Source organism: Scyliorhinus canicula, chromosome 17 (genome assembly GCF_902713615.1).
Source record: "Scyliorhinus canicula chromosome 17, sScyCan1.1, whole genome shotgun sequence".
NCBI lineage: Eukaryota > Metazoa > Chordata > Chondrichthyes > Carcharhiniformes > Scyliorhinidae > Scyliorhinus > Scyliorhinus canicula.
Genome location: NC_052162.1, coordinates 40,037,412 through 40,062,615, shown reverse-complemented (window position 1 = coordinate 40,062,615; position 25,204 = coordinate 40,037,412). Strand labels below are relative to the sequence as shown.

The following is a 25,204-nucleotide window of genomic DNA, read 5'->3' as shown; positions in this document are numbered from 1 at the left end:
ACCGAGTTTCGCAGCGAGTTCCAGATTCCAGCCACCCTCTAAAGGTTTTTCCTCAAATCCGCTCTAAATTTCCTGTCCCTTATTTTCAAGCTATGCTCCCTGGTTATTGCCCCCTCTACTGAGGGGAAAAACTCCCTGTCTACCCTATCTGCGTCTTTAATTCTGTACATGTCGATGTGGTTCCCCCGTCAGGCTTCTGTGCTCTAAGGAAAACAATCCCAAACTAACCAGTCTCTCTTCACAACTGAAAAACTCCAGCCTGGCAATATCCTGGTGAATCTCCTCTGCACCCTCTCGAGTGCAATCACAACATTCCTATAGCGTGGCGACCAGAACTGCATACAGTACTCTAGCTGTGGCCTAACAAGCGTTTTATACAGCTTCATCATAACCTCCCTACTCTTAATCTTGATGCCTCGGCTAATAAAGGCAAGTGTCCCATATGCCTTCTTAACCACCTTATCTACCCATCCTGCTTCCTTCAGGGAGTCAATGGACATGCCCCCCCCAAGGTCCCACTGGTCCCTTGTACTTCCTAGCATCCGATATTCTTTGTGTATTTCCTTGCCATGTTAGTTCTCCCAAAATGCCTTGCCTCACACTTTTCAGGGTTAAATTCCACTTGCCATTGTTCCGACCATCTGGCCAGTCCATCTACATCATCCTGTAATCTAAGCTTTTCCTCTTTGCTATTTACCACACCACCAATATCCATGTCATGGGTTAGGTGGATTGGCCATGCTAAATTGCCCGTAGTGTAAGGTTAATGGGGGGATTGTTGGGTTATGGGTATACGGGTTACGTGGGTTTAAGTAGGGTGATCATTGTTCGGCACAACATCGAGGGCCGAAGGGCCTGTTCTGTGCTGTACTGTTCTATGTTCTATGTTCTATCTGGAAAGTTATTAACTATACCTTCTACTTTCACATCTCAATCATTAATGTACACTACAAACAGCAAGGGACCCAACACCGATAATTTTTTTAAGTTAATTTTATGAGATGTGGGTATCAGTGGCTAGACCAGCATTTTATTGTGAATTCCTAGTTGTGCTTAAGAACTGGTGTTGAGCTGCCTTCTTAAACGGTTGCAGTCCCTGAGGTTTAGGTATGCCCACAGTGCTGGGAGGGAGGGAGTTCCAGGATTTTGACCTGTGACAGTGAAGGAACGGTGACATATTTTCAAGTCAGGGTGGTGAGTGACTTAGAAGGGAATTTCCAGGTGGTGATGTTCCCAGATATCTGCTGCGCTTGTCCATCTAGATAGTGGTGATCTTGAGTTTGCTGCCTAAGGAACCTTGGTGAGTTCCTGCAGTGCATCTTGTAGATGGTACACATGGAAGGATAGCAATCAAGCTTGTTGAGCTTCTTAAATGTTGTTAGAGCTGCACTCATCCAGGCAAGCAGAGAGTATTCCATTACACTCCTGACGTGTGCCTTGTAGATGGTGGACAGGTTTTGAGCGGTCGGGGGGTGAGTTACTCACCACAGGATTCCTTGCCTCTGACATGCTCTTGTAGCCATAGTACTTATATAGCTAATCCAGTTCAGTTTCTGATCAATGGTAACCCCCAGGCTGTTGATAGAGGGTAATCAGCGATGGAAATGCCATTGAATGTCATGGCGTGATGCAGATCCTCTCTTATTGGAGATGGTCATTGCCTGGCATTGACCATTGTGTGGTACGAATGTTACTGGCCACTTGTCAGCCCAAGCCTGGATATTGTCCAGGTCTCGCTGCATTTGGATATGAACTGCTTCAGTATCTGAGGAGTTGTGAATGGCGCTGAACATTGTGCAGTCATTATCGAACATCCACACTTCTGACCTTATGATGGGAGGAGGGTCATTGATGAAGCAAGTTAAAGATGGTTGTGACGAGGGCACTTCCCTGAGGAACCCTGCAGTGATTTTGTGGAGCTGAGATGATTGACCTCCAACCATCACATCTTCCTTTGTGCCAGGCATGACTCCAACTAGTGGACAATTTTCCCCCTAATTCCCCATCTTGCTAGGGCTCCTTAATGCCATACTCAGTCAAATGCTGCCTTGATGACAAGGGCAGTCATTCTCACTTAGCCCTGTGGTACACCATTGGACACAGTCTTCCTGTCGCAAAAACAATCTTTGACCATCACCCTCTACCTCCTGCCACTAAGCCACTTTTGGATCCAATTTGCCCAATTGCCCTGGTTCCCAAGTACTTTTACCTTCTTGATCAGTCTCCCATTCGGGACCTTGTCAAAAGCCTTATTGAAGTCCATGCAGACTACATCAACTGCACTGCCCTCATCTACACATTAAAAAATTGAATAAAATTTGTAGACACGGTCTCTCCCTTACAATTCTGACTATCCTTACTTAATCCTTGTCTCTCCAAGTGGAGATTAATTCTTTCTCGCAGAGATTTTCCCCAATAATTTCCCTACCACTGATATTTAAAAAAAAAAAAATTTAGAGTACCCAATTCATTTTTTCCAATTAAGGGGCAATTTAACGCGGCCAATCCACCGACCCTGCACATCTTTGGGTTGTGGGGGCGAAACCCACGCAAACACGGGGAGAATGTGCAATCTCCAAACGGACAGTGACCCAGAGCCGGGATCGAACCTGGGACCTCGGCGCCGTGAGGCAGAAGTGCTACTCACTGTGCCACCGTGCTGCCCTCCTACCACTGATATTAGACTCACTGGCGTGTAATTAACTAGTTTTCCCCACTTTTGCTTCTTGAATAATGGTACCACATTAGCTTTCTTCCATTCTGTGCCCAGAGAGGATTTGAAAATTGGCATCACAGCCCCTGCGCTCTTCTCCCTTGCTTCCCATAGTTGCCTGAGGTTCCATAACTACCTTAAATCTTACCGAGTTATAGTCACTGTTACCCAAATGCTCTCCCATTCACACTAGGTTAGTACTATGTCAGATCTTAATTTAAAATCTATAGTAAAGCCTGAAGATGACTAACCAGAACTTACTAGGTGAACTGAATTCACTACTCACTCAGTCTCTGTGTCACTCCAGCATAGTCAACTGTCTTCTCACACACCCTTTACTGGATAAATACTTTGTTAAGAATCGGTTTGAGGGTTACAATAAATGGAGATATATATATAAATAAATGGAGAGATATATACTGCATTAAGTTTGATGGAGCCACTTTTCCAACCATTCCAACTCCATGTGTTCCTAGTTCACCAAAGTTGAACAAAGCACTCAAACAATGTTTGACTAAGCCACTGTACAGTTTTAGCATACCATCTTCTGATTTATACTTTGCTGATCCAGCAATATAATTTTGCAGTCTATTTGCTTTGGGCACTGCTGCTACACCAACATATGAGCTAGATTTTTCTGTGCATTTTAGCTAATTGAGTGCAGTATATCTCTTTCACCTTTGCCTATAACAATGATGTCATCATCCATTACATACTTGGAGCATCCGCTCTTCCTTCTAAATTACAATCCCTTGCATTTGTTTAATCCATTGTGTAGATTTCTTGATACATCCTCCTTCCCAACTGCTCCATTCCCTCCTAATTTAGGATGATTTACCAAGTTGACCAGTTTTTATTCGATTTCTGAATCTAAGTTCTAAAAATATATTAGGAGCAGCAGCCATAGTGCTTTACCTTTTTGGATGTTTTGCCTATGTTTGTATAAATCCTTATGAGATAGAGGTTATGACAATGGAAACTGTATGCAATCTGTTGGAAGAAATGGACACGATGGACGTAACAGCCTTATCGTTGTTCATGCCAACATATATAGCAAAAAGTGGTGAACATGATTGTCTTAAATTAACATCACTGGGGCTGCTGCCATTTATATTTTGGTGTTCCTCTTTAATGATGTATTCATTGTTACATTGCGGCTTTATTATTTCTGTTATGTGAATTATTCTGATAAGAATCTGGCAAGGTGACTGTGAGTGAGAAGGAATGCCTGCCAAAAAAGGAATAATTGGATGGGGAGAAAGCAACATCATGACTCATGTTTTTATTAGATCTGTGCTAAGAACCAGAAATAACTTGCTGTCTGATCTTTCAGAGTGTGGAAAGATGTTTTCTTCAGATGGAATTCTGGAATATTCACTTATAGATGTAAAAAAATTCAAATGAGAAACAGCAGTGATTACTTATTTCGCACGTTGATGTCTGGCTGTAGGCAAGCCTTAATCTTCATTCCTATGTGCATTCATTCACAGCGAGCAGATGCCTCACGGGGAAACCCACTGATATGAAATTAACATTCTTATTCAAGTTAAATTTTTCCAAACTTTTCCCCCTTTTCTCCCCCTTCTGCTGAAGACACTGGTTTGCTAAGGAGTGCTTCCAAATGCATCAATGCCAATCTAATCTGCACCCAATTCTGGTTATTGGTTGCAGACTGCAGGTCGAAACAAAGTATCTCAATGTAAATCTGCCCTTTGAACTCCGTGCTAGAAGGTCGTCCTTCAAACGGCCTCGAATCATAGACTGATTCAGCACAGAAGGAGGTCATCCTGCTCGTCACATCTGTGCTGGTTCTCTAAAAGTGCTTTCAAATTAGTGGCAATTTCCAGCTTTGTCAACAAATCTCTTTCCTTTCAAGTCTTTGTACAATTTCTTTTTTAAAGTTAATACAGAAACTATTTCCACCAGCCTTTCAGATCATAATAACACCCCAAAGAGAAAAAGGAAATCCCCTACCCCCATCTCCCTTTTGCTTCTTTTGTTGGATACCTTAAAGCTGTAACCTCTCAACATGGACTTGTCTGCCACTGTAAAGAATTTTACCTTATTTACTCTATCAAATCTCCCCTTAACCTTTTCTGCTGTAAGGAGAAAAGTTCCAGCTTCTTTAATCCCTCCATTTAACCAAAATTGCATATATTGTTAAAGTAGCCCCAATCGGTCCTGATGAAGAAAGCAAATCTGAAATTCAGAATCTGTCTTTTCTTTCTTTGTAGCAGATGACTGACCTGCCTGCTCGGGATTTCAAATATCATTCCCTCGTCCTGAGAAAAGGGAGAAGGATTAGGATTGAACCCCACTTTAGCCAACTTCCCAGATAGTTAACATCCAAGTCGAGCCTGTTATATATGATTTGTTAAAAGCAACTTGTCTGCCAAGGACCATAAGTGCTGCAGACTGGAGCAGCAAATGTCTGCCAGATTGAATAAGAACAGCTACCTAATGGAATTTTCATGTCAACAGGGATTACGGTGCAATTGACAATAAAAGGTGCCCAGAGCTGTGGAGGAGTTAATCCACAGATATCAAATATTGTCCAGCAGCTGCCAAGAAAATAAAAATGAATCCACTTAAATTCAGTGAAATAATCATTATCCATATGGTACCATTCCAATCAGTAACCCACACACAAAAAACATTGGCCCTGCTCATCAGCAAAACCCATGTTTTCACCTTCAATTATGAATCAGAGAATCGCTACTGCCATCTGAACCCTATTACTGATCAGTATTGAATGATCTGCAACTACATGTGAAGATCTGTCAGGGCTTAGACACTAATTATTTTGTTTGGCTTCCATTCCATGCCAATTGCTGAGGAACATTCGCACCCTCCACCACCGATGCACAATAGTAGCAGTGTGTCCAATCTACAAGTTGCACTGCAGGAGCTTGTCAATGTTCCTTGGCATCTTCCAAACCCATGACCACTGCCATGTGGAAGGACAAGGGCAGAAGAAACATGAGAACACCACCACCTGGAAGTTTCCCTCCAAGTCACTTACCATCCTGGCTTGGAAATATAGCGTCATTCCTTCGCTGTTGCTGGGTCAAAACCCGAGAACTCCATCTCTTACAGCACGATGGGTGTCCCGGCACCACATGGGCTGCAGCGGTTCAATAATAATCTTTTAATAATAATCTTTATAATCTTTCATATTGTCACAAGTAGGCTTACATTAACACTGCAATGAAGTTACTATGAAAAATCCCCTCGTCGCCACATTCCGGCACCTGTTCGGGTACACAGAGGGAGAATTCAGAATGTCCAATTCACCGAACAAGCACGTCTTTCAGGATTTGTGGGAGGAAACCAGAGCACCCAGCTGAAACCCACGCAGACACGTGGAGAACATGCAGACTCCACACAGGCAGTGACCCAAGTAGGGAATCGAACCTGGAACCCTGGCACTGGGAAGCAACAGTGCTAACCATTGTGCAACTGTGCTGCCCACAGGGATGCTCACCTCCACCTTCTCAAGGGCAATTAGGTATGGGCAGAAAATTCTGGCCCAGCCAGTTTAGCCCACATCCCGCAAAATTTACTTTAAAATTAAAATTAAATTTAAAAAAACATTCCTGCCCAGTTTGGAACGTTTATGATGAATGTGACATCATCAACGATACTGTGAGGTACCCAAAACCTCCGCATTTAATTGATATGAGCATATGAATATCATCCTGGTGTTTTTACGATCCAAGACCGGACCCCCAACAGTGCCTAGGATGCTGGACCGAAATGCCAATATTTTAGGTTATTTGAAAGACTGTGCAGGAAGAATGATTCGCGCCAGGAGTGATTGCATGAAGAAATAGGGATTTGGTATTTTTAAATAAAAATTTTATTATGAATATAATATTAAACTTTTTAACTTCACACCTGATAAGAACAGCTTACAATTACCCCCTTAACACTACTACTCAATTTCCCATTAAACAACAATGAAAGAAACATACAGCTCTTAATCTATCTTAAAATTAGCATGGCAGAGAGAACATAGAGTAACAAGAGTCATAGAATCGCTACCGTGCAGAAGGAGGCCTTTCGGCCCATCAGATTTGCAACGACCCTCTGAAAGAGAACCCTACCCATGTCCACTCGCCTGTCCACCCTGCCCTATCACAGTAATCTAACCTGCACATCCCTGGACTCTAAAGGGCAATTTGTTGCATGGCTAATCCATCTAACCTGCACAACTTTTGACTGTGGGAGAAAACCAGAGCACCCAGAGGAAACCAAGCAGACACGGGGAGAATGTACAAACTCCACATAGTCACCTAAGGTCTGAATTGAACCTGGGTCCCTGGTGCTGTGAGGCAACAGTGCTAACCACTGTGCCATCATGTCACCCTTATACTTGTTTTATAAAACATATTTGGTTCCTGTTAGAACCTTTTCAGACTCTGGCTGAATATTTTCAAAAAGCTGGTTCACCTGGCATGATTCAGCTTCTTCGTTGGCCCCAAACAAGACTGCTCTGCTTTAAATATTATTATTTTATAACTATCCTACTGTGATAGATTTGCAAACTCAGTGTCAGAGAGAGCAGACGTCACCTCTTCTCTTTCCAAACCTGACTCTCTGCATTCCTTGACTCCGTCCAGCAATAACATCATCTCTCCAAGCTGGAAAAAAAATTAATTCTGCTGACCGAAAGTACCTTAACTGCCCAAGGACTTTGCCCAGTCAAACCACAGTGCATTGGCCCAGACTGAAAACCACATCCCTTCGGTCAATTTCACCTTCTGGCTCATAGAAGCTCCTAGGCCTTCACAAGAAACAGTCCTTTTTTAAAAATTCAACCAATGCAAACACATGTAAATATAGACTTTTAACCCTTATATTTTCCTAATAATTAGAAGCTAATATTCCTAAAATCCTCCATATATCACACCTCCCCTTAAAAAAAAAGAACCAACAATGCAAACATTTTTTAAAAAACCCTTTAAATGTTAAACATTTCTTAAGATTACATACCACTGTATTTTATAAGATATATCATTTCACATTTTTAAACAGGCAAACATAAACATGAGTATAGTCCATTTTAGTCTCTTCACATGTAACAATCATGATTGTCCATCATCACTCACATATTTTCTTCCTGCCACATGTCGAATTCGTAAATTAAATGCTTGTAACAATAAATTCCATCTAAAAAGTCTTGCGTTTTGGTTTTTAAATTTGTCCAAGAATTTTGATGGATTATAGTTTGCATATACAATTGTCTCAGATAAATTGTTCCTAACATGAATGTTAAAATTTTGTAACGCTAATACTGAACTCCAGGTCTCCTTCTCAATGGTCGAAATGTTTTTTGGTTATTGTTGAATTTTCTAGAAAAATACCCGATTGGTCTTTCAATTCCTTTGTCATCTTCCTGCAGCAGTACAGCACCAACACCCACATCACTTACATCAATTGCCATATTAAATGTTTTACATAATTAGGTGTCATCAACACTGTTGCAGTGGTTAACGCAGTCTTCAGATTATCAAATGATTCCTGACATTGTTCTTTTTAGTTCAGAGTAGCATAGCAACCACGCTGCTGAAATGTGGCACAAATTTCTGGTAGAAACCACTCATGCCCAGAAATATCAGGACTTCTCTCCTTGTTGATGGTATTTGAAATTCTCCAATAGCTTCCATTTTCACATTCTGTGGAGCCATCTGACATGTCCAGATTTAAAGATTTAAATAAGCCATTAGGCTCATTTAAATATGCCTACGCCTCATTCTTCCATGGCCTGGGAATTAACAGCCTTGCCTAGAAGACCATGGCGCTGTTTAGCACTGGTTTCCACAAACCAGGGCCAGGTATAATGACACCTAGGTGGGGCTGGGTGGGGGTGGGGGGGTGGGGGTGGGGGGGGGGGGGGGGAAGGTTCGGGGGTGGGGGGGGGAGCCTCTCAGGCAAGGTGGTACACTTGCACTTCTGTGGACACTCAGTCATCTTGGCACTGCCAGCCTGGCACTTTGTCACTGGTACCTGGCACAGTGGCAATGCCACCCTGGCAATTCCCGGATCGCAGAGTGGCATTGCTGGTTTGGCAGGGGCATAGCTATGGTGCCAGGCTGGTAGTACCAAAGTTCCTGGGTGCCAGGTTGCCCGTGCCAGGAATTGGGCCCTTAAGAGGTGGGGTGAGGGGGGCTCAAGGACCCCATAAGTGGTAATTGGTTAATTGAGGGGGACCGGAGACCACGGCGGGGATGTTGAGGTGGGGTCAAATGATCGGGGCGGCCTTTTAAAGTGCACCCATTCGGCGAATGCTCTTCCTCCATTGGCGAGTGCAGGAAATTATGAAAGTGTGGCCTTGGCAGGGCATTGCTCGCAGAGGCTAAAAAGAACCGACAAAGTGCCGTTAAATAGCAATGTCATTCTCGGCGCTGCAGGTGCCGCGAAACACATGGCTAAACGCGCCCGAAACAGGACTCTGATCCTGTCCCATGTTCTGCCGCATTAAATCGCGACCAAAGATTTTTCTTCCTCCTCTTCCCTGAGATCTTGGATTAAGCACTACTCTTTCTCAGTGAGAATCTGGTGCATTTTAATGAACTCTGATATGATGTGTGTCTGCAGGCTGCTCGATTGTTCCTTTAAAATGGAATGTTCACTGAGGTCCCAGGTTCGATCCCGGCTCTGGGTCACTGTCCGTGTGGAGTTTGCACATTCTCCCCGTGTTTATGTGGGTTTCGCCCCCACAACCCAAAGATGTGCAGGGTAGGTGGATTGGCCACGCTAAATTGCCTCTTAATTGGAAAAAATGAATTGGGCACTCTAAATTTATTTTGTAAAAATGGAATGTTAATTATGGTTTAATGGACTAGTTTTGAATTAATTGCTTCTGTGGATTAGAATATTATTAGAATTTTTTTTTTAGAATTAGAACAGTACAGCACAGAACAGGCCCTTCGGCCCTCGATGTTGTGCCGAGCAATGATCACCCTACTCAAGCCCACGTATACCTATACCAGTAACCCAACAACCCCCATTAACCTTATTTTTTAGGACACTGTGGGCAATTTAGCATGGCCAATCCACCTAACCCGCACATCTTTGGACTGTGGGAGGAAACCGGAGCTCCCGGAGGAAACCCACGCACACATGAGGAGGACGTGCAGACTCCGCACAGACAGTGACCCAGCCGGGAATCGAACCTGGGACCCTGGAGCTGTGAAGCATTTATGCTAACCACCATGCTACTGTGCTGCCCCAAAAATATGTAGCCACAACAATTCCAACTCAGTGAATTGTAACACACCACCACCAAATAGAGAGCACAAATTATCCTTTCCTTTCTGCATTCTGAGTTTGAAACCTGTGCAACAGGAGGAAATGATGCACTGTACTTTTTTAATATTTGAGCATAATTAGTTGACAGAAGTCTGGGAATTTTCAACCTTCCAGCCTAAATTAGCAGCCCCTCTTAGAAAGGAAACATGACTTGTTGGTGAGGAAAAGGATATGATATGCTGATGCAACAAGAGTTCTCTTTCCAAGCTTGGAGACAAAATAGTTGCAACTTTATCCTGCATCAGCTCATTCCTTACCTGAAAATGGTTGTCACTGACACTTAAGTGTAAAACAATTATTTCACCAGCTTTGAGATCATTCACCTTGATGAAAGTAAAATTACTTTAATAATGCCTCATTTGGTTTGGAAAGTCTCTAATTTATTACAATGCTTTTCAGGGTTTGAAATCTCGGAATATCAAAAGAGACAAGCTGCAATGACTGTACGGAAAGTCAGCAAACAGAAAGGTGAGTGTGTATTCGTGCACTTGACTTTAATTCTACAGGCAGTATTACAGAATTGAAGTTCATTGCTGGAGTAAGAGCGAGAAGAGCTCTGCTCTGATGGCCCAGTCAGCCAAGACGCTCAACCACGCTGATCAGGAGGACAGAAGGCTTAATTTCTAGTCTGCCCCCGTTTAGCTGGGGCTGAAACCAGATCGTATGTGAAGTGTGCGGGCATTGATTTAAAACAAGGTTGGGCTCGACCTTAATGTCTTCAGTGCTTGCTTGAATTGTTGTTCTATCTCACTCACTTGACAAGGTTCATGCTGAGGAGATGCTAGAGGGCTACCTTTGTCCACAAGCACAAATTATCAAAAAAATTTAGACATTTTGGAGAATTAATCACTGGAGTGAGAAATTTGAGATACAAACACTGGGGGGAGCGGCTGGATTTACATCTCCAAATGGAAGGGGGAGTTGGGGTGCAAAACATTCTCTTATTTTGATTCTCCTCCAAAAGCAAATGTCCTCTGCCTTTCTGACTCCATGCCATTTTTGTGTCTCCATTTCATGGGTTGGTGACATTTGGGTGCCCATTGTAAGGACGACAGAAAATTTAATTTCCTCCTGCATAATATTTTCGAGTGATGGAGATGGGCTCTGGAAGCCCGAAGAAAGCACATCTCGTTGGAAAGGTTATGAGTGCTGGGTAAAGCCTGCTGAGGGGTTGCGGACTTTCCGATAGATAAATACAAAATGTTTTATCACCTTCAAATGTCACTGTGAGATGCTGTACTTCAAAGCATGTATCTTTTTAATACAGTGACTTATCATAGGGATCTGTCCTACAAAGGTAAATTTAACCCCACATTGACCACCATTGTGAAGTGTTGTCATACTTTTACAATTGTCAAAAGTTCCATAACTCATTTAAGAAGTAAAAGAGAATTATCCTGTCAGCCTCTGCTGTCATGTTTTGTGCTGTGATTTAAATTGACTGACAGTCAATTGATTAGCTGTTTAAAAAAAACTTGCTTTGGAAGTTGGAAACAAATTTCAGCACCTGCTCCCCTTCATTGATTTGCAGGCACCTGGCTTTGTCAGTTACACACAAGGTAGTTGGAAGTTTTAATTATGACACCTACAGGCATTATGAATGCTTGGCTGGGTTCTGAAGCTCATAATGGATTTAGCTCAGCCAGTGGTCCAATTATACAAGATTGTTGACACTTTAAAAGGCAATAATAATAGAATATTCCTTTGATATTGCTTCTTATGTGTTTATAAACCTAATTAGTACTTACAGGATTACCTTTTTTACACTGGAGTAAATTGTTCTTTCTTTCCAGTATCAATGATAGTGGTTGCATTCAGAAATAGTATACTTGAATTCAGATTGTGAGAGGCTAAATTCTTACCAATGGTTTTAATCTGTTGCATGGCTCCTGAGGACTATACATAGAACATAGAAGATACAATGCAGAAGGAGGCCATTTGGCCCATTGGGTCTTAAGCCCTAGCTTCCACCCTATCCCCTTAACCCAATAACACCTCCTAACCTTTGTTTTTGGTCACTAAGGGCAATTTATCATGGCCAATTTACCTAACCTGCACGTCTTTGGACTGTGGGAGGAAACCGGAGCACCCGGAGGAAACACACGCCGACACGGGGAGAACGTGTAGACTTTGCACAGACAGTGACTCAGCAGGGAATTGAACCTGGGACCCTAGCGCTGTGAAGCCACAGTTCTATCTACTTGTGCTACCGTGCTGCCCAAAAAGAATGGATACTTCATGAGTGGTTATGGAGGAAACATGGTGGGGGGGGAGGGGGGGGGGGGGGGGGATGGAGGTGACATGAGTTTTTCATGGTGCCTCTGAAGGGATATGGAGTGACATGGTCGTGGGGTGGGGATGAAGGATATAGGGTGAGAAGACATAGGGCAGGATAGGAGGTAGGCTTAAGGAGCTTTTAAACAATGTTGGGGGGGGGGAATGGAGGTGACATGAGTTTTTCATGGTGCCTCTGAAGGGATATGGAGTGACATGGTCGTGGGGCGGGGATGAAGGATATAGGGTGAGAAGACATAGGGCAGGATAGGAGGTAGACTTAAGGAGCTTTTAAACAATATTGGGATTTGGGCTGATGTGATGGATTTGCAAGATGGGCCTTTGTACCCACACTCCTTATGCACTCCGTCAAGGCTCAGGAAATGCACTGCAAACCCAACCCTTGTATGAAAAGACAAAAATCCCACTAAGTCACACAAAGGTGAATGCAAGTTCTGAAGAAGAAAAAGTGCACTTGTTGGGTTTTTCTGAGCCAATACAAAAATCTGGCCTGATAGTTTTCCAGCTTTGCGCCGACGAAATAAGTTTCCTGTACATACTGAAAACACAGAGACCAGATTGCACCTAATTGTCTCGCCAGTAGTAAAAATAATGTACAGTGCATGGCAAAACTTCCTATACTCAATGGACAGAAGACTATTCATGCATTGATTGCCTACAATGTTCTAAACACAAATATTCCAGAAAATACACAACGGTGTAGAGCAAATGTGTACAATAGCAAACTAAAATTACCCTCAAGGTTTGTTTATTTAAGGCAGTTGAACTGGACAGGCCAGGAGCAACTCAGGCTATTCAGCAGTGTTTGATACATTCGCTGTTCTTGGCAGAGATAGCATTACAACCATTGTAGTCTGTCTCAGTGTCTCTATGATAGAAGGGCCAGAAGTCAACTAAAGCTTCTGCCACATCTAGCCGTGAATGGTGGTGGCCTATTAAACAACTCACAGGTGGAGGAAGCTCCACAAATATCCCCATGTTCAATGATGGAGGAGCTCTGCACATATGTGCAAAAAACAAGGCTGAGGCATTCGCAAAAACCTTCAGCCAGAATGCCGAGTGGATGATCCATCTCAATCTCCTCCAGAAGTTCCCAGCATCACAGATGTCAGTCCTCAGCCAATACAATTCATTTCACATAATATCAAGAAATGGCTGAAGGCATTGAATACTGCAAAGGCTATGGGTCCTGATAATATTCTGGCAATTATACTGAAGACCTGTGCTCCAGAACTTGCCGCACCCCTAGACAAGCTGTTCTAGTACAGCTACAACATTGGGATCTAGCCGGCAATGTGGAAAATTGCCCAGGTGAGTGCTGTACACAAGAAACAGGAAAAATCCAACCCAGGCAATTACCGCACTATTAGTCTATTCTCCATCGTCAAAGTGATGAAAGGAGTCATCAACAGTGCGATAAAGCAACCCTTACTCGGCAATAACCTGCTCATGGATGCTTAGTTTGGGTTCCACCAGGGTCACTCAGCTCCTGTCCTCATTACAATTTTGGTTCAAACATGGACAAAAGGGCTGAATGCCAGAGGTGAGGTGAGAGTGACTGCCCTTGACGTCAAGGCAGCATTTGACCGAGTATGGCATCAAAAAGCCCTAGCTAAACTAGAGCTAATGAGAATCACAGGGAAATCTCTCCGCTGGTTGGAGTCATACCTGGAACAAAGGAAGACGGTTGTGATGGTTGGAGGTCAATCATCTCAGGTCCAGGACATCACTGCAGGAGTTCCTCAGGGTAGTGTCCCAGGCCCAACCATCTTTAGCTGCTTCATCAATGACCTGCCTTGCATCATAAGGTCTGATGCACAATCAATGGACATGAAACGTAGGTGAAGTCCAAAATGAAAGACTTTAATTAGCAAGAAGTGAGCCCGGCAGCAGACGTACAGGAAATGGCCTGGCTGCAGGGGAGCACGGGTTCTTATACCCCGCCTCGTAGGCGGAGCTATCTTCCACTTAGCCAATAGGAATACAGAGAGCATGATACTTGGGACAGTTGGCAGCGAGCCCTCTGCACCAATGGCAGCTCACACTCCCAGGTACTGTAATACCCCTAGTCATACTACCAGATTCACCCCTTGTTGAGAAAGGAACCGAGGGGGGAGCGGCATGTACGGGGAATGCAGACATGGAGAGGGGGGGGAGGCGGGTGTCCCGTGCGAGTGGGTAAGAGACTGGTAGTATGACTAGTGCTCTCGGATCGTTCCTCTTCAACGGTGGCTGCCCACTGGCCCACAACTATGTACAGGGTGTCAGAACATGGTAACTATATACAGGTTTGAGAGAAAACAAAATGAGAGAACAAGCAAGAACAAGGGTCCATCAACAGTTCACATAGACTCGATCAGCCGATCGGGGGCCTTGGACGTCCTGTGCGACCTGCGGAGCCTCGCTGGAGACGTTGGAGTTGTGGGCGTCCGTGAATCCGGGAGCGATGATCCGGTCCTTGTGGCTGCGTCCGTACCCCTAGTCGGAGCTGGCGGGAGCCGGGCCGGGGGAGGGTTGTCCGGTCCTCTAGGCAGCGCGTGTAAGGGTGTTGGCGGGGCGGGGGGGGGGGGGGGGGGGGGAGCACCTGCCGGGAGCAGTTGGGGTTGGGGGGTGGTTGGGGGGGATGGCGCCGGGGGCGATGGTCGGGATCTGGCGGGTGCCAGGTCCCGTAGGGAGACCGTGTCCTGTCGGATGTCGGGATACTCCACATACGCGTACTGTGGGTTTGCGTGGGGCAGCTGGACCCTATCGACCAACGGGTCCGACTTGTGCACCCGCACATGTTTCCGGAGCAGGATGGGCCTGGGATTAGCCAGCCAGGTCGGGAGCGGGGTCCCTGAGGAAAATGGGAAAAACAAGAAGGCGTTCGTGAGGCGTTTGATTAGTGGATGTGCAAAGATGTGCGAAGACCGGATTGAGTGGAGGGCGTCTGGGAGGACCTCTTGCCAGCGGGAGACTGGGAGATTTCTGGACCGTAGGGCCAGCAGCATGGTCTTCCAGACCGTACCGTTCTCCCTCTCGACCTGTCCGTTACCCCGGGGGTTGTAACTGGTCATCCTGCTGGAGGCGATGCCCCTGCTGAGCAGGAATTGACGCAGTTCGTCACTCATAAAGGAGGACCCCCTATCACTGTGTATGTAAGCGGGGAATCCGAACAGGGAGAAAATTGTGTGTAGGGCTTTAATGATGGTGGGTGTGATCATGTCGGGGCAGGGGATGGCGAACGGGAAACGGGAGTACTCGCAATCACATTGAGGAAGTACGTGTTGCGGTTGGTAGAGGGGAGGGGACCTTTGAAGTCCATGCTGAGGCGTTCAAAGGGGCGGGAAGCCTTTATCAGATGCGCTTTTTCGGGGTGTTGAAGTGCGGCTTGCACTCTGCGCAAATGTGGCAATCCCTAGTGACTGTCCTGACCTCCTCGATGGAGTAGGGCAGGTTGCGGGTCTTGATAAAGTGAAAGAAGCGGGTGACCCCTGGGTGGCAGAGGTCCGCGTGGACGGTTCGAAGGCGGTCCACTTGTGCGTTGGCACAGGTGCCATGGGACAGGGAATCGGGAGGCTCGTTTAGCTTCCCCGGACGATACAAGATGTCGTAGTTGTAGGTCGACAGTTCGATCCTCCACCGCAAGATCTTGTTGTTCTTCATCTTGCCCCTCTGTGCATTGTCAAACATGAAGGCCACTGACCGTTGAACTGTGAGGAGGGTGAACCTCCTGCCGGCCAGATAGTGCCTCCAGTGTCGCACAGCTTCTACTATGGCCTGTGCTTCCTTCTCGACCGAGGAGTGGCGGATTTCGGAAGCGTGGAGGGTCCGGGAGAAGAAGGCCATGGGTCTGCCCGCTTGGTTGAGGGTGGCCGCCAGAGCTACATCAGACGCGTCGCTCTCGACCTGGAAGGGGAGAGACTCGTCGATAGCGCGCATTGAGGCCTTTGCAATATCTGCTTTGATGCGGCTGAAGGCCTGGCCCCGCACGTGGAGTCGGAGGTCGATAATGGTGGCGCCCGGGGGTCGCACATGGTGTCGGGGGCGTAAAATGGCGGCGCCCGGGGATCGCACATGGCATTGGGGGATGGGGGCAGCGAGATCCACGGGCCTTGCGGGTCACCTGAAGAGAGCGAGGGGGGAGTCCCGCGGTCGCTGCTTGAGGCCGCAGCGACCGCCTTTGCCTGGCAAACGGCCACAAAGTGGCCCTTCTTCCCGCAGCTCTTGCAGGTTGCGGAACGGGCCGGGCAGTGCTGACGGGGGTGCTTCACCTGGCCGCAGAAATAGCAGCGGGGCCCCGCGGGTTTTTCGGGACGCCCTGCACGTAGGCCTGGAGGGGTCCGAGTCCGTGGGGTGAGAGAGGCCGAGTTCCACGCTGCCCAGGGGGCCGCCGCGCGGTCGGTTCGCGACATCTAGGGAGGAGGAGGCGAGGGCCCGTGCCTCCGTAAGGCTTAAAGTTTCTCTCTCCATCAGTCTTTGGCGGATCTGTGAGGACTGCATGCCTGCAACAAAGGTGCCTCGAATCAGGAGTTCAGTATGCTCAGCAGCAGACATCTGTGGGCAGCCGCAGTTCCTCCCCAGCACGAGGAGGGCACGGTAAAAATTGTCCAGTGACTCACCAGGTATCTGCTGCCTTGTGGCTAGTAAGTGCTGAGCGTAGACTTGGTTCACCGGCCGTATGAAATGTCCTTTAAGCAAGTCCATAGCCACGTCAGAGTCTGTTGTGTCCTCTATGAGCGTGTATACGGCGGTGCCGACGCTCGAGTGGAGGATGTGCAGTTTCTGCTCCCTCGTCGGGACGTTTTCCACTGTGCTCAGATAACTGTTGAAGCAAGCCAGCCAGTGCTTAAATGCGGCTGTTGCATTTGCTGCATGAGGGCTGAGTCGAAGACACTCCGGCTTGATGCGGAGCTCCATCCTTTAAAATCTTGCTGATTAAATTGATGCACAATCAATGGACACGAAACGTAGGTGAAGTCTGAAACAAAAGGCTTTAATTCGCAAGAAGTGAGCCCGGCAGCAGACGTACAGGAAATGGCCTGGCTGCAGGGGGACACGGGTTCTTATACCCCGCCTCGTAGGCGGAGCTACCTTCCACTTAGCCAATAGGAATATGGAGAGCACGATACTTGGGACAAAGGGCAGCGAGCCCTCTGCACCAATGGCAGCTAACACTCCCAGGTACCGTAATACCCCTAGTCATACTACCACAAGGTCAGAAATGGGAATGTTTCCGGATAACTGCACAATGTTCAGCACCATTCGTGATTCCTGAGATAATGAAGCAGCCCATATCCAAATTCAGCTTGGGATGAAAAGTAGCAAGTTACATTCAGGCCACACAAGTGCCAGGAAATGACCATCCCGTGAAGTGAATTTTAAAAACGGCACCAGAGCTGATACAGACCAATTAGAAATGCAATAAAATCTAAATTCATTACCATCTGACCTGGCAGGACCCCCGCCTACGGAGTCCCATCTGTCTCATCGCAGGACAAACTTGAGCAAAACCAACGTGAGCGGCAGAACCTGCCGGAGTCATGCCCAAGCTGAAAACCCTTTGAGGAAAGAGTCCTTGAGTTGGCCAGTGAGGAGAGGACCGCATCTCTGCAGAGGGCAAGGTGTGGGCAAGAGACATAAGTGAGAACCCTCATCATATGCAGCTATGAGCCCATCTGACAACCCCCTCCCTGTCAGAGACACACCTCAGGTCCCCCACACCATGAAAGGTAACACTGAAACACTCGTAAAGCCTGAAACAGGGAGGACACGGTGTGGTGAATGTATTCACCTAATGCATGAGCTGTCTGTACTGTCTATAGAATGATGTGACCTATAACCTGGAAGTATTGATACGGGCTACTTCCAAGTACTGTACTGGAACCCCGGTGGGCTCCACCTCTGGCTCCGCCTCACCGGGGCCATATTGTACAGCCGACTCTGGCAGGTGAGTTCATGGATAATAAAGACTAATGTTCACTCGTTCTCACAGTGAATTGACGGTATAACAATTTATCATCCATCGACAGCACCATGGAAGCCGTTCTAAAGCCAGATATGCTCGAACGCGATGCGCGCGCCCGACACCTTCACACTACTCGCCGCCAACGCGCCGGGGAATCACTAGACAAGTACCTGGAAACCCTGACCCTACTCGTGAGGAACTGAAGCTATCGGGATGTGACGGCGGAGAAGAACATGAACCGACAGATCCGGGGCACCTACGTGGCTGGGGTCCGATCAAACTACATCCGGCAGCGCTTGCTGGAAAACGGGACCTCTGAGCTGTGGGACACGGTAAAGCTAGCTACCTCGTTAGAGGTGGCCTACCAGAGCCTCAGTGCATCCCCTGCAGACCCGGCGAACCCCTCGTGGGCACCATCGTCGCGACCCCCCCCGGACCTGACTACGTCGCGGGCCTGTGCCGCGCGGCTGCCAGTCCAGCCTCGGGAACCGCAGTGCTACTTCTGCGGCCAGGGTCAACACCCCCGGCAGCGTTGCCCAGCCCGCACAGCGACGTGCAGCGACTGCGGGAAAAAGGGACACTTCGCTAGAGTCTGTCTGGGCCGACCTAAAGCCCAGAAATCGAAAACTCACCAGGCTCAATCCATGGACTCACAGGCCCGCAGAACCCACAATGTGGCTACCCGGAACGCCGCCTTCAGACGCGTCATCAGCCTCGTACGACTCATGGGGGCCGCCATCTTGCCCGCCGGCTCCAACATCGACCGACATGTGCAACTCGTCGGGGGCCGTCGGCTCCGGCACCGACTGACACATGCGACCGATGGGGGTGGCCATCTTGGTCGCCATCTTCGACCCGACCCGACACGTGCGACTCATGGGGGCCGCCATTTTGTGACCCCGATACCACCGATCACACCGGCTACTCGCAGCTAGGCACAATCACCCTTGACCAGTCGCAGCCAAAGCACCTGAAAAACTCAATGATGGTCGTCCAGCTCAATGGGCACGAGACCCCTTGTCTTTTCGACTCTTTGTGAATCTCACTCCCACTGTAAGCCCATCACCACCAGGAGCAGGTGGTACAGTTTCCAAGACATGGCTTTTATCAAGTCGGAGGTCCAGCGACTATTCAATGAGGTTATCATCGAGGCCAGCAACAGCCCCTGGAGAGCACAAGTGATGGTTGGCCGGACCAGGGAAAAGAATCAGATGTTTGTGGACTACAGCCAGACCATTAACCGGTTCACGCACCGCAAAGCGGAGATGGTCAACTAGATCACACAGTACTGTGTTCTCAATGGTCGATCTGAAGTCGGCCTACCACCAGCTCCCAATCCGCCTGGAAGAGCGCCTCTACACTGCCTTTGAAGCAGCCGGCCGACTCTTCCACTTCCTCAGGGAAGTGACTTCGCCGTCACTAACGGGATCTCGGTCTTTCAGAGAACGATGGACCGAATGGTGGACCAGTACGGTTTGCGGGCTACATACCCGTACTTGGACAATTTTACCATCTGCGGACCATGATGCCAACCTTCAGAGGTTCCTCCAGGCCGCCCAATCCCTCGACCTCACGTATAACAAAGAGAAGTGCGTTTTCCGCACTACCCGACTGGCAATCCTCGGCTACGTCATGGAGAACGGAGTCCTAGGGCTGACCCCAACCATCTGCTCGCCCTCACGGAACTCCCCCCTCCCCACAGCCTCAAGGCCCTCAAACGATTCCTGGGGCTGTCTTACTACGCCCAGTGGGTCCCCAACTATGTGGACAAAGCCTGCCCACTTATTCAAACCACCACTCTTCCCCTGACGGCTGAGGCCCGCTCGACCTTCAGCCGCATCAAGGCTGACATCACCAAGGCCGCCATGCATGCGGTGGACGAGTCTGTCCTCTTTCAAGTAGGGAGCGATGCATCAGACATCGCACTGGCCACCACACTGATCCAGGCGGGGAGGCCAGTAGCATTCTTCTCGAGAACCCTCCACGCTTCCGAAATCCGACACTTCTCAGTCGAGAAGGAAGCACAAGACATAGTGGAAACCGTGCGGCATTGGAGGCCCTACCTAGCTGGCAGGTGGTTCACCCTCGTCACCGACCAGCGGTCGGTCGCCTTTCTGTTTGACAACGCACAACGGGGCAAAATAAAAAAATGACAAACTCTTGAGGTGGAGGATCGAAATCTCCACCTACAATTACGATATCATGTATCGTCCTGGGAAGCTCAATGAGCCCCCAGATGCCCTGTCCCGCAGCACATGTGCCAGCGTGCAAGATGACCGACTTAGGGCTATCCACGATGACCCCTCTGCCACCCGGGGGTCACCCGGCTTACCCACTTCATTATGGCCCGCAATCTGCCCTTCTCCACCGAGGAGGTCAGGGCCATGATCAGGGATTGCCAGGTCTGCGCGGAGTGCAAACCGCACTTCTACCGGCCAGACAAGGCCAGCCTGGTAAGGGCCTCCCGGCCCTTTGAGCGCCTAAGTATTCACTTCAAAGAGCCGCTCCCCTACACCAAACGTAATATGTGCTCTCTAACCGTCGTCGATGAGTATTCCTGCTTCCCCCGACATGACCTCGGCCACTGTGATAAAGGCACTGCACAGCATCTTCACACTGTTTGGTTTCCCTGCGTACGCCCACAGCGACCGGAGCACATCGTTCATGCCGATGAGCTACGTCAGGACCTGCTGAACAAAGGCATTGCCTCGAGCAGGACTATGAGCTATAACCCGCAGGGAAACGGGTAGGTAGAGAGGGAGAACGCAACAGTATGCAAGGCCGTCCTTCTGGCCCTCCGGTCTAGAAGTCTCCCAACCCCCTGCTGGCAGAAGGTCCTCCCTGTCACCCTCCACTCCATTAGATCACTCCTCTGCACATCCACAAAATAGACCCCTCATGACCGTTTGTTTGTCTTCCCTAGGAAGTCCATCTCTGGGGTCTCGCTTCCATCTTGGCTGACAACTCTGGGACCTGTCCTTCTCCGGAGGCATATGAGGAGCCATAAGACCGACCCCCTGGTCGAGAGGGTCCAGCTGCTGCACGCCAACCCCCAGTACGCCACACCAGGACGGACGGCAAGATACGGTCCCCTATGAGACCTGACGCCAGCTGGTTTCCCTGCCAACATGCTCCCCTCGCCGCTGCCTATCGTCACACCAGCCTATCGTTACGCCCCCTGTGGTATTCACCACTGATGTATTATATTGTATAAATGGGTTTTACGGTAAGGCCCCTGTACTACAGGTACGGGGGTAGATCCCTGCCTGCTGGCTCCACCCAGTATGCAGAGTATAAATGTGTGTGCTCTCCATACAGCAGCCATTCTCTGTGTAATAAAGCCTCGATTACATTCTACTCTCGTCTCGTGGTAATTGATAGCGCATCAATTTATTACACAGAAATGTTTCAGAGATAGACCTCCACATCAAGCTGATCGCCTGCAGCTGCATCCTCAAGCAGACAATGCCAAAAAAGACTTTGAACATTGGCTAGCCTGTTTTGAAGCATACATCGGGTCTGCGCCAGACCCAATCCCAGAAGCACAGAAGCTCCAGATTCTGTACACGCGGCTGAGCTCCAACATTTTTCCCCTCGTCCAGGACACGCCAACCTATGCAGAAACCATGGCGCTACTGAAGGACAATTACGCTCAGCGGACCAACAAAATCTACGCCAGGCATCTCGTGTCCATGCGGCACAAACTTCCCGGTGAGTCTGCGGCAGATTTCTGGTGTGCCCTGCTCGCCCTAGTGAGAGACTGTGACTGCCAGGCCGTTTCGGCCACTGAACATTCGAATCTGCTCATGAGAGACGCATTTGTTACGGGCATAGGGTCTGACTACATTCAGCAGCGCCTCTTAGAAGGGGCCTCGCTTGACCTCACGGCGACCAAGAAATTAGTGCTCTCGCTTACGGTCGCCTCAAGCAACGTACAAGCTTATGCCCCCGACCGCACGACCCGCATCTTGGACTCCGCTGACGGTCACCCCATCATCAGCAACCACCCCCAGCCAACCCCACGTCTGCGCTTCGCGGCAGCCAACCAACCCAGGGGGTCCCAAATGCTACTTCTGCGGACAGCCAAAACACCACCGGCAGCGATGCCCGACGCGGAGCGCGTTCTGCAAGGCCTGTGGCAAGAAGGGACATTTTGCTGCAGTGTACCAGGCCCGCTCAATCGCCGCTATTGTCCCGACACCCCCCACGGGCGGCCAGTGGGCGCCGCCATCTTCCCCTCCTCGAACCACGTGCGGCCCGGGGGCGCCGCCATCTTGCTCTACTCACAACACGTGCGGCCTGTGGGTGCCGCGATCGTTCCTGCCTCAGAACCAATGGGCGCCGCCATCTTGCTTGCCCCAGGACACGTGCGGCTCGTGGGCACCGCCATCTTACCCGCCTCAGGACCCCTGCCCGTCGGGCACCTCATCAGGCCCTACCCCCACCCTCCAACCGCCTACGACAGGCCGGACTGAGGCTCAAGCTCCAGACACAACGCCCTGGAGTCACCATTTGCCGTGCCCACCGCATCGCCAGAGCTGAGGAGGTCTAAAAGAACGATCCGGCCTCCAGACAGACTGAATATCTAATGACCCCACGTCACCCCCGCAGGACTTGATTTTTTTAACAGGGGGTGAATGTGATGAATGTATTCAGCTAATGCATGAGCTGTCTGTACTCGCTGTAGAATGGTGACACCGATAACCTGGAAGTGATGATACGGGCTACTTCCAGGTACTGTACTGGAACCCCGGTGGGCTCCGCCTTTGGCTCTGCCCTGACCGGGGCCATATATAGACCGGCCACCTGTGGGTGGCACTCATTTGTACAGCCGACTCTGGCAGGCGAGTTCATGGATAATAAAACCTAATGTTCACTCGTTCTCACGGTCTCACAGTGAATTGACGGGATAACACACGGGAAGCGGTGCATGCACAGCAGCCCCTTTAAACCTAGAGGCTCATAGCCAAGAAGAGCAACTGAGGCCTGCGAGCGACCCCACTCCTGAGATACTGAGAGTGACCCCTTCAATTTCCCGACCTTCAGGGCGGCACGGTGGTGCAGTGGTTAGCACTGCTGCCTACGGCGCTGGGGACCCGGATTTGATTCTGGCCCCGGGTCACAGACCATGTGTAGTTTGCACATTGTCCCTATGTCTGCGTGGGTTTCACCCCCACAACCCAAAGATGTGCTGGGTAGGTGAATTGGCCTCGATAAATTGCCTTTTAATTGGGAAAAAAATTGGGTACTTTAAATTTTAAAAAGACCTTTCCTGATCTCCCATGGCTGGAATCTTATTATATCACCAGCGAAGAGCGAGGGAAATTGGGAAACGCCGGCGAGAATCTCGTTTCCTGATTTTCACCAGATTTTGTGTCATGTTGTCAAAATTGACCCCAGAGAGTGTGCGTTTGAGAGTGTGTGTGAGAGACAGAGTGACTGTGTATGAGTGTGGCGCACTCTCAGTCTAAAGGTTCTCACTCACCCTCACCCCCCCACACGAACACATATTCACACCCAATCACACAGTGGGTGAGGATGAGTGAGTAAGGACCTTGATACTGGGAGTAAGCTGGACACAGACATTCTGATCCCCTCTCACTCTAATGTTTGCCTTTATCAATTACTCTTTTAAAAAATGAGCAATTTATTGCTTTTACATTGCTTTATTTTTGCTCAGCAAGATGTTTCCTTTCTTCATGTTCAATGCTGTACCAAACTTTATCTTTCCAAAATTTGCTCATCGGTGCTTTGAGTGAGAGAAAAATGGAAATGTGGCCTCTCACGTGAAAAGGCTAGACAAGCCTGGTTTAAAACATAGTTAAAAACATAGTTTAATATTATTGTTGAGAAGTTGATAGAATACTTGTGAGGAGGTGTAGTGTAATGGGCAATGGAGTAGTTATGGCAAAGAGTGATGTAGACTGTGATATAACAGTAACACAAGCAGCTATGTGCTAGATACTCGGAAAGAATGGAACTGTCTGTACTCATGAGAGACATGCCAGCAATGTAACCTATCTTATATATGGTTTTGCTTGTCTTTAATTTGGCAGAAGGTGTCTGTCTTTATCAAAGAAGAAAGTTCCAGAGATAAATAATTTATGTTACATTAATAGATTGCTGGAACTGAGGTTATTCTCCTTCGAGAAGAGAAGGTTCAGAGGAGATTTGATAGAGATGTTCAAAGCAATGAGGTGTCTAGAGCAGTTAAAAGCTTTTCCCAGTGGCAGAAGGGTTGAGTACCAAAGGACCCAATTAACATAAAAGAATCAATGGCAACAGGAGAGAAATCTTCCTTATAATAATAATCTTTATTAGTGTCACAAGGGTCTCCTTGTGGGAGGAAACCAGGGCACCCAGAGGAAACCCACGCAGGTACAAGAACTTTTAAACTCTGAACTGACAGTGACCCAAGCAGGGAATCGAGCCTGGGTCCCTGCCACCATGGAGCAACAGTGCTAACCACTGTGCTCCCATGCCGCCCACATATATCGTGCCTTCCAGTGGCAGGACCTACGATCTACGACCTGTGAGTACAGTGGAGGCAGATTCAGTCATGGCTTTGAAAAGAGATTTGGATAAGCACGCCGAGTTACAGGTTAAGTGTGGGGGAGTGGGAGTAATTAAAGATCGAGAGAGAGCTGAAATAGATTCAGAAGTGCTGAATAAGCTTCTTCTATGCTGCATTATATAATTCAGGTAGGGCCATGTCACTAGATTCAGGTTGAATTTATATTATAATCAACTTTGGTTTCAAGTAAAGCTACTGAGAATCATGGAATCCCTACAGTGCAGAAGGATGCCCTTTGGCCCATCTAGTCTGCACCGACCCTCTGAAAGAGCACCCAACCTCATCCCACACCCCCATCCTACCCCTGTAACCCAGTAACCCCACCTAACCTTTTGGACACTAAAGAGCAATTTTAGGATGG

At 48.2% G+C, this 25,204-nt stretch overlaps 1 protein-coding gene across 8 annotated transcripts in view; it reads left to right on the top strand.

Moving 5' to 3' along the window:
• arhgef9a (Cdc42 guanine nucleotide exchange factor (GEF) 9a) overlaps window positions 1-25,204 on the top strand; it is a 528,724-nt gene that overhangs the window by 490,258 nt on the left and 13,262 nt on the right. For all 8 annotated transcript variants that reach the window (XM_038774360.1, XM_038774359.1, XM_038774364.1 and 5 more), the window contains one exon: window positions 10,427-10,495. In XM_038774360.1, the coding sequence (XP_038630288.1) occupies window positions 10,427-10,495 (69 nt within the window). The remainder of the gene's footprint in view (window positions 1-10,426; window positions 10,496-25,204) is intronic.